This window comes from Lathamus discolor, chromosome 3, assembly GCF_037157495.1.
Source record: "Lathamus discolor isolate bLatDis1 chromosome 3, bLatDis1.hap1, whole genome shotgun sequence".
Lineage (NCBI taxonomy): Eukaryota > Metazoa > Chordata > Aves > Psittaciformes > Psittacidae > Lathamus > Lathamus discolor.
Genome location: NC_088886.1, coordinates 143,062,585 through 143,074,783, shown reverse-complemented (window position 1 = coordinate 143,074,783; position 12,199 = coordinate 143,062,585). Strand labels below are relative to the sequence as shown.

At 48.8% G+C, this 12,199-nt stretch overlaps 1 protein-coding gene across 3 annotated transcripts in view; it reads left to right on the top strand.

Moving 5' to 3' along the window:
- Positions 1-12,199, top strand: part of AFAP1L2 (actin filament associated protein 1 like 2) — a 71,092-nt gene that overhangs the window by 45,757 nt on the left and 13,136 nt on the right. For all 3 annotated transcript variants that reach the window (XM_065672314.1, XM_065672313.1, XM_065672315.1), the window contains 2 exons: positions 3,186-3,277; positions 7,284-7,374. In XM_065672314.1, coding sequence (XP_065528386.1) covers positions 3,186-3,277; positions 7,284-7,374 — 183 coding nt within the window. The remainder of the gene's footprint in view (positions 1-3,185; positions 3,278-7,283; positions 7,375-12,199) is intronic.

Below are 12,199 nucleotides of genomic sequence, written 5' to 3'. Positions count from 1 at the left end.
AACGGGATGGAGAGATCTGTGCCTGTCTGGTCAGTGGTGGGACCTGCAGGTTTGGGTTTAGCAGCTGGATGAGCCTAGTACTTCACTGGTGATGGGGGGGTGTGATATGGCTGTCCCAGTGATTATGTCACTCCCTTTACCCCATTTATCTATTGATGCTCTGTGCATTTTATTTCACCAAAAGCCTTTGATGGGATGTGGTGACCACGCTTGTGGCTGAAGCCAACAGAACCTCTTGTGCCTTGCAGTTTCTTCACCACCATAGCCATGCTCAAGTGTGCTGTAGCAGCACAGGGTGAAGCACTTGCCAAGTGATAATACATGAGCTCCTGAAGTCCCCCCCTCAAAACCTTAAAACATGCTATTTCTGCAAAATGCATACTTCACTGCTCACTGTATCTACATCCAATTTCATTGGTGAGGATTTACTATAAATGAACAGTACCCTGCTTTTGAGAGACCTTTTTATGGCACAGGAATTGAATTCACTGCAGTGAGTGATGAAGGCACCATCATTACTTGATATCAGTTACTCGAGAAACACAGCAAGTCTCTACCCTGCAAGTCAATGGGGCTCCTCAGTGAGCCAAATGGCATGTCCTGGAAGTCAGCACAGGGAGACTAAAAGAAGGAGTGGTCCACAGCTCCTGGTGGTGTGGTCCTTTTAGCCCAAGTACCAGGAGACATTCACCTATACAAAGAACAGAGCCAACAGATAAGTCGCAGTTCGTACAGATACAAATTTTGGCAGGCTTTTGGCTGTTTGGTTGTTTATTTAATTCCTCCTCTCTTCTAAATTCTCCATATTCCAGGTTTTAGAGAGACATCTTTGTCAGAAGACACCTGTGAAGTGTTAGTGCTTGTCTAGGAAAAAATACTCCTTTTCTCCCACCCCACTAAGGAAGCAGTCTGTTATTTGTGGTGCTGATGTGTGTAGCAGGAAAAGAAAGGGTTATACAACACATGCTGTGTGGACTTTTAATACAAAAAGCATGTGTTAGTTGCTTGTCTTCATGTGATGGGCAGAGCATTAGCTGCCCTCTGCAACCTCAGAACAGAAGAGCCCATAACATCTCCCATAGGTCTTGTCAGGACAGGATGAAGGCTAAAGGGGTGTTTCTACTTGCACAGAGCCTGGGAATCAAAGCTCCATCATATCCTGCTCAGCTCCTCAGTTGGAGTATATGGGCACATGTCTGTGGAGGTGGGCAGGTCTCCAGCAAGGAGAGGACCAAAGCTGTGGTCTCCATCCTGTGCTCCAAGATTGATGGGAGGAGGAGGAACTGTTGGTACAGAAATCAAACAGCATTTTCCTGGCACTGTGGTTCTGTGGGATGATTGCTAGGTTTGCTGCAGAGTCCAGAACAGATGGCCACCACTTATGAAGGGTTTGGCAGTGGTTTTTGCAGCTACAATGGCTTCTCTTCTATGGAGCTGAGCATGAGAGGTTCTGCCTGATACAGGATGATGTGAGTTGACCTGTGTTTCTGTCTGCTGAAAGAGGCCCCTCAAAAGTTCCCTGTGTGGACAAGTGTGAATGCAGAGATAATCCCCTCTTGGAGAGTAGCACATTGGGGCTTCAGTAATGGCCTCAGCAGCTGCTGTTGATGGAAGGTGTCCACCTTGAGGGTTCCATCTCCTTGGTCCTTCATAGAAAAGGACAACTTTCAACAGCAACCTGTAGATATGACTCTGGTGGTATGATCAATGGGGTATTTTGGTAGTTGGATCTCCCCACAATCACTCAATCATAGCCTTATAAGCTTACATATGCTGATAAGATTACTCTGAACCTTACAAGACATCCAGCAGCCCTACTTGTGGGGTGCGCATAGCTGCTTAGAGTTGGTGCCTATCGATCCATGGATCTCCACGTCCTCCTGGTGTACTGAAGTTACCCAGTGCTGATGATCAGGAGCAGCCAAAGGAAGCAGTTTGCCGCAAGAGATGTGTTTTGGGCTCTTGCGCCATCAAGCCAGGAGCTGGCTGCAGCCTGGCAAGGCAGAACTGTCATTGTGGCTTCTGGGCCCCAGACGTGAACAAAGTAATGTGGTTTCCAGCTTCTATTTTTAAACCCCAGAAAATATGCAGCAAAGTTCCTGCCCGTGTCTTCTAAGTGCAGTGCTAACCACTGCCAGGCACTGCTCAATGCCTTGGTGGTTTCTATGTGTGCGCAAGAATGCGGCTGGAGCATCAGCAGGTGACTAACGGAGCTGGTGCATCAACTTGCTGCTGATTATGGACCTAAATCCTAAACTAATTTACTGGACTTGCAATATCTGTGTACCTCAGCTGTACTTCTCCCAAAATACTTGGCAAGAGATGCTCTGTAAAGGGGGACTTCCCATCTGCACAGTATAATGCCTTCCAAGTCCTTCATGTTACAGCTATTTGTGCCTTGCTCCCACTTGTTCCTGAGCGTTGCTGCTTTGAGCTATCTTACAGGTCGTGGGATTTAGGCACTTGTTTGAGGCCACCCAGGAGTTGTGTGGTGGGGGGAGAGGGACTGAACACAAGTTTTCTAGGCCCTCAATATACCCTCCAGCTACTGAATCACTGCTGGTTCAGCTGCGTGGAAAATCTGACTTTCCAGAGGCAGACACGGGTCGCCTGGAGCTATTCTGCTGCCATATGCCCTTTCACATGGTTGGCCTGGGCTCCTTCAAGATCAGCTCTTCCTTCAGTAGCGATTAAATCACTGTTCTTGGCTGGCTTTGAGCCGTTGTGCAGCTCAGCTAGGCAGCATCCTTTGGATGGGAGCAGGGTGATATTAGCTCCAGCTTTCTGGAAAGGCAGCAGAGGTGGGCACAGTTGCTGTTCTCTCTGCTTACAGCAGCAAGGATCAGAGCTAGTGAGGGCTAAAGTGATGTGGATTTTCAGTCACCGTGCAGTGTCTGCCCATTCCGCTTCTCAATACCCTTTAAAGTTTCTGCCAGGGGTCTGAGCTTCATGGTTGTCACTCCAGAAAGAAAACCATGCCCTAAAAACAGGCCAGCTCTTCTGCTGGGTTTCCTAGTGCTGCATTCCTGGCTATGGCCTGAAATGACACAGTGGCCCTGCAGCACTGTAACTGTCACTGCTTCCTACCCAAATAGCACCTCCCTGTTCCTGCGCAGCCGTGGGTAGCAAGTGCTCTGCTGGGAAATGCCACATGTTATCAATATAATTGGGTTTCTGGCTTGCAGTGTTGGATCGGAGGAACTCGTTGACCAATGGAGATTTGGGACTGCATTCATCCCCTCCTCAGAAGAGCCTGCCGAACCTCCCCCCTCCAAAGGTAGGTTTGGAAAACCCTTTGCTTTTCACTGCCCAGCCCTCAGGCTGGGGATCTGAACCCATTGAGGCATCACTTATGATATGTACTGTGCAGTGTGGCTATATGGAGAGACCAATGTCAATGTATGTTAGTAATGGGAATGGTCATGGGGAGATTTTATTTATAATAAAATAAATAAAAATAGAAAGTCTTTTTTATAATCTATTTTTTATACTTTTAAAATAGTAATTTTATTAGTATTTTAAAAAATAACAATGAAATATTCAACCCTTATTCAAATGCACTCGCCTCTGTATGGGTTTCCAGCTGTATGTTTTGTCTTCATGAACACTGCAGGTCAGGATGCGGTTGGCTCAGGCCGGGTGGCTGTGTTCCAGGGTGGCTGGGCATGCAGGAACCCCTGTGGTTCCCAAAGCTCATGCACAGATGGAGCAAGCAGCTGTGGGAGCCTGGGGCTTCCCACGCATGTGCAGGAGCACTATGCAAAATGGGCTGTGTTCCCTGCCAGGGAAACCTGCACACATCCCATGGCAATCCAGGCTCATCCAGGCTCAGAGAAGGAAGAGAATGGGGGGGGGGGGGGGGGAGGGGGGTGTCATAGAAACAAAGGTGATGATGCTTTGGAAATCTCCCCTGAGCTATAAGGCAGCTGTGCCTGGGCTGGTGACATGAACTTATTCAAACCTGAAGTCCTCCAGCTGTGCAATGGTGGTGCAATCCCCAGGCTGCATCATGAGCCATTAGCAAAGAAGATCAGGTTTGTGTCCAGATGAAGCGCCTTGTGTTGTCTCTGCATTGGTGACCATGCCGGGTGTTCTGCTGGCCCACAGTCCTGCAAGGACAAGTCACTGGCACTGTAGGTGTTTCTGTAGGGCAGCTCTCAATCTGGCCAAGGTCCAGCTCCACACCATCAGCTTCCAGTGGGATTTTGTCTCTGTGCCAGCACGGCTGTCCTAGAGACACGGGTCATCCTCAAGACCCCGGACGTTGCTGCTCAGTAGTTGATCTGATGTGGGAATCGCTGTAGCTGGGATTTTGGGATGTGAAAGGAATGAAGGGCAGGGAGTGCGCATGAGGAGGAGGGGAGGCATGGAGGAGGACGGCGTGGTGCATCCATCAATGGTAGGGGAGGATCTGCTGCTTTCCCAGGAAGCAGGATGCAGGGTGAGGGCTCAGGACTTCTGCCCAGGGGGCTGTGTGGCTCAGCTGGAGTTAGATGGGAAAAAAAGGATGGGATGCAGCCGATGAACCCTTGGACACAGTGCGGGTGACTGCTGGGAGCTGCTCCAGCCCAGGGGGGGCTCTGCCCACACAAACAGCTGGGATACAGCCCTGAGCTGGAACTGCCTGGGAGCAGCAACCAGAGCAGGAATCACTGCTTGGCTTTGGGCATCTCAAAGGTGGAGGTGATGGTGGTTGTGTCAGGGAGATGGGCAGGAGGGTGGCAGAAGCAGCAGATGGGTGTCTCCAAGACATCTCTGCTGGTGCTTCATGCAGCCCAGCCTTCTGATAGGGAAATCAGGAAGTTAAGTGAGGGAATAGAAAAAAGCAATCTTGGATTTTAGCTAAGGGTACCTAAGCCATCCATCTTCTCCCAGGTCTGAGCTGGGAACTACCTTCTCCCACCTGCTTTTGCCAGTGTAGCTGACTTCCTTTGGATGAAGCTATCAAGTACCTCCTCGTTGTGAGCATGAGTGTCAGTGAACTGTTAGCAGGAAAAATATCTGAACATACTTCAAGGAGCAAGGCTGGAGAGAATTTGATGGAGAGGGAGCGCAATTCCTTACACAGCAATGGGCAGGTTAGGAGAGAACGTCAGAATATGCCTGTTTTAGTTGTTGGGGTTTTCTGTGGTTTAGTGATGTTAAGGCAATGGTGTTAGCAACCCTGTGGTGCTGCTCTACACCTGCCTTTTGAGGCTCAGAAGAAATGTGGTGTTAAATCTCTGCACAGCAGATTGTCCCTGACATTCACTGACACCAACAGTCAGTGGGCGACCCAACAGGGGTGACCCACCTGGATCCCACTAATTCCTTTGGATCTGTCCCAGAGCAGCCTTTAAACAATGGGTCCTGCAGGCTGTGGCTGAGACACTGGTGACCTTTCCTCTGTGCTACCCCTGACAGCCCTGCCTCTTTCCACAGCCATCACTGAGAAAGTCACACGCTGCGGATGCAGATGCCCAAGAGAGTTTTATTTGCATGCTCTGTTGTGCTGTAATGGAACAGGCAAATGTTCTGTAAGCCCAGCCTTGGGTTAAATAACACAGTGAATACTTTTGGACTTAAGATAGAGACAAAACAACTCCACGCCTTCAGGGAAAGAAAAGATTAAAAAATAGCTTCTGGGGCAGCTGAGGTGCAGTCCCACCTAGTCCCTGTTGGCTTTCATTGTGTGTAGGAAACAGAATGGAGCAGCTCCTTCCCCTTCCATCCTTCCCTGACATTTGTGGGATGATGTCAAATAAACCCACAGCGTTTCTTTGTGTAGGCAATTTGTTCATGGCTGTAGCACAATGTGAGCTGGTTACATGCAGAAGGCCACCACAGATGGCTATTGCAGGCACATTCCCTGGCCAGGGAAGGGATTAAGTAAAGCATTGGAGTGGCCGAGTTTGTTTTTCTTTAATTTAACACATTAGAACAAGTTCCTAAACCTTGAAGTGTTTGGAGGCAAGTGTTTTCCGGCAGCGTGTCCTGCATGGCTCTGGAAAGCAAGCTCAGAGCCTGCTCACACATCTGGCAGGCCCACGTAGGAAGGAATTCCCATCCAAGGCACTTGAGAAGTCTGTGAGGTTGGCAGAGGCACGGGCAGCTCGCCCTTGTGGGAGCAGAGATGTGTGATTCTGGTACCTAGCTCCCACTGGCTCAGCAGCATCCTGCTCCATGGGCGGTTGCTGGCCACAAAATCTTTCCCTTCAAAGCTTTCCTTCTGCTTCTGGGCTGCAGCGCCTGTTGGTGGAAATAGCCAGGGCAGGGTGGGCAGCTTTGAACTGCATCTGATGATGACCTGCAAAGGGACTGACCTTGCCTTAGATTGCTCTGCAATGCTGGTGCCCAGCTGGACCCTCTTTTGCAGGCCACCAAAGGCAATCATGAAGGCATGAAGGACCATATGTGATCCATAACCTTCAACATTGTTGTCTGCAGAAAGAGACCTGCTCTTCTGCCTTGTCCTCCTGGGAGGACTGAGTGGGTCTTTAGCCCTACATGTGCTGAAATCCTGTCCAGGATTTGCACAGAAGCCAGTAGAAGCATTGTGAGCCAGAGGAGCATACCAGTGTCAGATGACTGGGCTGGTTTGACCTGGGCGAGGAGAGGGGACACCTCACTGTGAACAGAGGGACACTACTGTTGGGTCATGATGGGAGATGGGATGCCGCATATTTTGGGAACAGCCTAAGCTGTGTGCTCATCCTCCAGCTCTGCTGTCTCATGTTCAGCAGCAATGTGAATTACTTGAAAAGTAAAAAGCTTGTTTCTTAGCTCCCCCTCCTTTCTTCTGCTTTCTCATGTGTTGGTATTTCTAAAGGATCAAGGCCCTGTTCTTCCTGCCAGCCCTTGCCTGTGTTTAGGGAGGGGTTTGGCAGGCACCACAGGGATTTTCCAGCACTTGGACTCTTTTCAAAGGCCTATTTTCCATCAGTGTTGTTTATCCATTTCCTTCATGTTTTGCTCAGAGCACAATTAAAGATTCTTGATAGAGTTCCTGAAGCAGAGGGGTTTAGCTGTTGATTTGTTATCAGAGACTCGAGACATGACCAACGACCGCTCAGGCTACACTTTTCCATGTGAAGCCAGGATAGCACCAAGTGCCCACCCTTCTAGTTCCCTGTTCAGATAATCCATAGCAGAGAGGATCATCCCCAGTTACAGGGAGCAGCTTAGAGGGGGTTGGTGCAGCAGGCAGAAGTCCCAGTTCATGGTAAAGCAAACGGGTTGCCCCATTGTTCTTAAGGATTTGTTTTTACCTTTAATCATGCTGCTTTTATTTATTTCTTCTGCAGATTCCCGAAACAAAACAACCTCTGGTGCCCAAGATTGAATCCCCAGAGGGATACTACGAGGAGGCTGAGCCATACGATGTCTCTGTAAATGGTATATCACAGCTGAGTCTCTGGGGGGTTCATGCAGGACATGGAGAAGTTGAGGTTTATGAAAATGAGTAAATGAAAGCACAGACATTACTTACAGCTTGTATGGGAAATCTGTTTTCCGATACTGGTCACACTTGATATGACAGATCTAATGCTAGTTGGAAAGAAAAGGCTGCTGGATTACTGTAGAAATAAGTAGTAGGTCTGGTTAATAGAACATCACTGTGAAACATTATAAACCATTGTGGGTTCTCTTTGTCTTGATGGTTTTCTAGCAGACAGGCTGCAGCCAAATGCAGGTTTCTGTTCAGGAGTGAGTGGTGAAGCTGTGGTGGCTTGCATTTGTATCCTGGTGCTCTAATTGTCCCTTTGGGGCTCAAAATCCATGGCTCTGTTGGTCTGTTAGATGTCTTTATAATTGGCTATTTATTCAGCTCTGCTCTTGTGGCAGTTTGACGATCTGTAAACCTGATTTGAAAGCTACTCTTCACATGAGGGGAGAGTGTGCAGGCTCCCTGTGCACACACTCGATTGCTGCCTGGGTCAGCACCCCTCCTGGCAATGTCCTCAGCAGTGCCACAATCTCTATAGGATCCCTATGGGATCGCAAACACTTTGGAAGCAGACTGCTGCACACAGGCTGAGTTCCCAGATTCTCATGGTTTTAAGCTGTATTCCTGCATCCATCTTTTGGCAAACACCCTTAGTGAGAGATTACCTTCCTTTGATCTGATAGCAGAGCTGATCTTGTCATTACTTTATAATCCATTTAAAACCAAGTGAGACAGATTGTATTGCTGTGATGCAGAAGCAGACCTCTGCTCATCAGCCTTGACTGCAGCAAGTGGGGTGTAATGTTTTTCTTCACACAGGGTGCCCAGAGAAGCTGTGGCTGCCCCGTTCCTGGCAGTGTTCAAGGCCAGGCTGGATGGGGCTTGGAGCAACCTGCTCTAGTGGAAGGTGTCCCTGCCTGTGGCAGGAGTTGGAACTGGATGAGCTTTAAGGTCCCTTCCCAACCTAAACCATTCCATGACATGAGTGGCATGGGGCAAGCTGAGCCAGGAGAGTCAAGGCAAGCGAAGAAGTGAGCTTTAAGTGTAAAAGCTTTGTATTCAAACCCTTGGCTGTTGAATCTGAGCTGCTTATGAGTCCTTACCAGCCCCAGTGTGCATCACAGAGCTTTGAAGCTCCCTGGGAGGGAACCATGCAGGAGGATGAAGCCCCGCAGCACAGGTTGCTGCAGCCTTGTACTCATGGGGAGTTTCCAGTTGCCTGCACTCTAAGATAAATGGACTTGTTTTTCCCTGCTGCACATTGGGAAAGTGGATAATGTGCTAAGAGCCATGGCATGTAAAGACATACACCGGATTAGCTGGAGTACAGCCATGGATCCATGCAGAGAAACCCAGGTTATGTTATCCAGGCAGCTCTATAAACTCACGTGGCGTTCAGAGCCTTGGCTGGAAGGAGTGATAAGCACACACCCAGCTTAAACCTCTGCTTTGCCTTGGTAACCTGCTGCTCTAAGATGCAAATCCACCCACCAGTCACTGAAATCCAGGCCAGTCAGATGCCTAAGGAGATCAGAGCCCTGCAAAAAGAGAAGAAAGCCATATCATGGGAGCATTGTCAAAATGAGATAGTTCTGGGTGCCAAAGGGCAGTCTGTGGCTGCTATGAATAGCTGTTTTACTGAGCAGTATCCCAGCTGTAAGAAGAGATAGGAGCCCATGAAGGGAGCAGAGATGGGGCATGCAAACCCAGGCAGTCCCTCACCACCAAGCCTTGTGGTGCCTTTGCCTCTTCTGACTACTCAACTGCTGGGTTCCCTCTGCAAGCCCCAGTCTCTTCTACACAAAACACCTGGCATGCTATAATGCTGATGGTTTTTAAGCTGGTTTGAGCAAGAAGGAAGGCAACATCATGTCGCTGAGAATCTCTCTGCTGTTTGGCAAGCTCCTGTTTGAGATGGTGCCTTGGGTTGAGTGAGAAAGAAGAGCAGGGAAAGATGTGAAACAGCAGTTATGTGGCAGGAGGAGGATGCAGGGGCTAGAGAGAGGGTGAAGGCATGCTGTGCAGAGGGGAGGTCGGGCAGTGGTGCTGGGAGTCTGCTAGTACACTGGTTTGCCTCGAGATCAGGCTTCAAATCCCATGGCACATGGCCAAACCTGCAGGTCTTGGTCCTGCCTGTTGATTCAAAAAGTAAAAAACTGGGCTCTCCATCCCTTTTCCCCACCTTGCTTAATAGAATCGTAGAATGTTTTGGGTTGGAAGGGACCTTAAAGCTCATCCAGTTCCAACCCCTGCCATGGGCAGGGACACCTTCCTCTAGAGGAGGTTGCTCCAAGCCCCATCCAGCCTGGCCTTGAACACTGCCAGGGATGGGGCAGCCACAGCTTCCCTGGGCATCTGTTCTGCTATCTCACCAGATGGCAATAATACCCTGTGCCTGTCCTATGTGGAGTGATGCTCATTGCCAACAATTGCCTTGAGACCTTAGTGTAACTGTTGTTGTTAAAGAGCATTCTGGACATACGTGGGTTTATCGCAGCTGAAGATGCTACAGTCTCACCCGTCTGTGCTCAGCCTTGGAAGACACCCATACGTCTCCAAACAAATGGGCGTAGTGAAACCAAACAAAAATAGGAACACCACTAAAATTAGTGGGTGTACTGCCAAGAAAGGACATCAAAGCAAGCTTCCAGATGGGCTGAGGAGATAGAGGATCCATGCAGCGTCAGAGGTGGGACTGCAAGGAACTGTAGCAAGCCATGGGTGAACTAATTAGAATGAAGCAGGAGGATGAGTCCACTGGGTCTTGGGGTCCCTCTTTCATCAGCAGGATTCCCACCCCTCTGCTGGGGATGCCTCTGCCTTTCATTTTACAGCAAGTGCTGCTGATTCCCTTTCCTCCTGGGCTGAGATGTGTTAAACTGTTATCGTCCTCGTCTGCCTTTGCATAATTGGAGGGTGTGATAAGAAAGGGAATGAAAAAGCAAGGGGCAGTGTGACTGCCAGCTGAGCAATCACTGTTCCAGCTGAAGCAGCTCATCTGCCCTGGCTGATTTTAATTGCAGTGGTTCTGTTTGAAAGGGAATTGCCTAGTTTGAGGGGATGGGTTGCAAATGTCCATGTCTGAAGTCTCACTGTATGGTGTGCTCCTCTGTCCACGTCAGGGATGGGGCAACTTCTCCAGCTGAGGGGGAATCATGGGGCTGAGCTGGACTGACCTTGTTCTCTCTTTGTCTTTCTCCCTTTGTCTCCCTTTCTCTTTCCCTTTGACTGTGCAGGTCTTTTTGGTAGGCTTGCTGCGGCTGGACCCAGGCCAGGGTTGCAGGTTACTGAGGGCGTTATTTATGCCACAATAACGATGGGTATGGCATGCTTTCCCAACCTGAAGTGCCTTTCAAAGAACCAAACAACCAAACAAAAACAAACCTCAACCCCCCCCCCCCCCATTTTCTCAAAATGATCAGGTGCCTCCCCCTGGCTTTGCCCATTACCCCTGGCCATGGATAACCACCTCTCTCTGCCTGTGCTGGAAATACACAAGGTGGCATTTCTTTGTCTTTCCCCGTGCTTAAAATGACAGTGAAGAGAACATCCCTAGCCTTTATTCCCCTGGTTCTGGTCACTGATGTGGAGCTGATAGGTGATAGCACTGGCTGTATTGATAAGCAGCGTTCATTGAATGTTGAAGTTGCTCTGATTGGAGGCAGCTCCGGTGTACGAGATGGTTGGAGCTTCCTGCATCATGGTCAAAGGAAGACAAACAGGAAAGCAGCAATGGATTAAAGACAGCCAAGAATATGGCTGCCACTGATGTCATGGCAATCAGAGGGTAAAACTGTGGTCGTAGTTGAAACTGCCAGTAGGTGGAAATGGAGACCTTGTACTGAAGTATGTACTGCCTGAGCTGCATGTCTTGGGGTTGAGTGAAGCTCAGTAGTGACAACAATGTTGTCTCAAGTCACCCAAGCAAGGTCTGTCCCTGTTTGCCAACTAGACTGTCTGGAAAACACCTTTCTGTTATGAGGCCATAGAGATGTCACCAGGAAAGCAATGGCTGTAGCTCTTCAAGTAAAGAAGGGCTCACCTCATGAGGCACTTGTGGTTGTGTTTGATGCAGAAAATAGCAGCAAGGGATCCTGCTGAAAGCATAGAAGAAAAGTATTATTGCCCTAGGAGAAAGGTGGCAGCAGAGACACCCAGGGGGCATATTGCTAACTGCCCCATGTTGATAAGGAAGGAGGTTTAGAAGATGAGGTTCCCTTAGGCATCCTTGCTGATGCATAAGGAAGGTCCCTAGCAGTGCAGAGGTTTGGCTTCTTGGTATCTCTAGGGATGAGAAACCTCAGCGCTTTCACTCCGTCTGAATTTCTGCACAGGGTGCTTGAGGACAAGGTCTGCATAGTGATAGTGCACTGGGGTAATGTTTTCCCATGAAAGATAGACAGTCCAATACACTGAGGGTGTGGAGATGGTGAGCCAGTAGTGTATTGTCAGTACCACTCAGAGACTTTGAAAGGGGCTATTTGCTTTCCAATAAGCTTGTTTAATTGGTGCAGCTTTGATCACTTGAGGGATGTTATAGAGTGAGATTTCACTGGAGGTAAGGCTGTAGCTTTGTTACTGCATCTCAGTTCCCTTTATCTTAAGAACAAATAAACCCAACTTAAGAAGTGCTCTTCAGTGAAGCTCCAAATGCTTTTTTTCTCTTTTCTGTCTGCTTTTCCTCTTTTTAATTGGCACCAATCTGATAATGTGACTTTTATCTCGGTAGTAAGATTTAATGAGAGTCAAACCTAGATAAATTCTGGTGAGAGG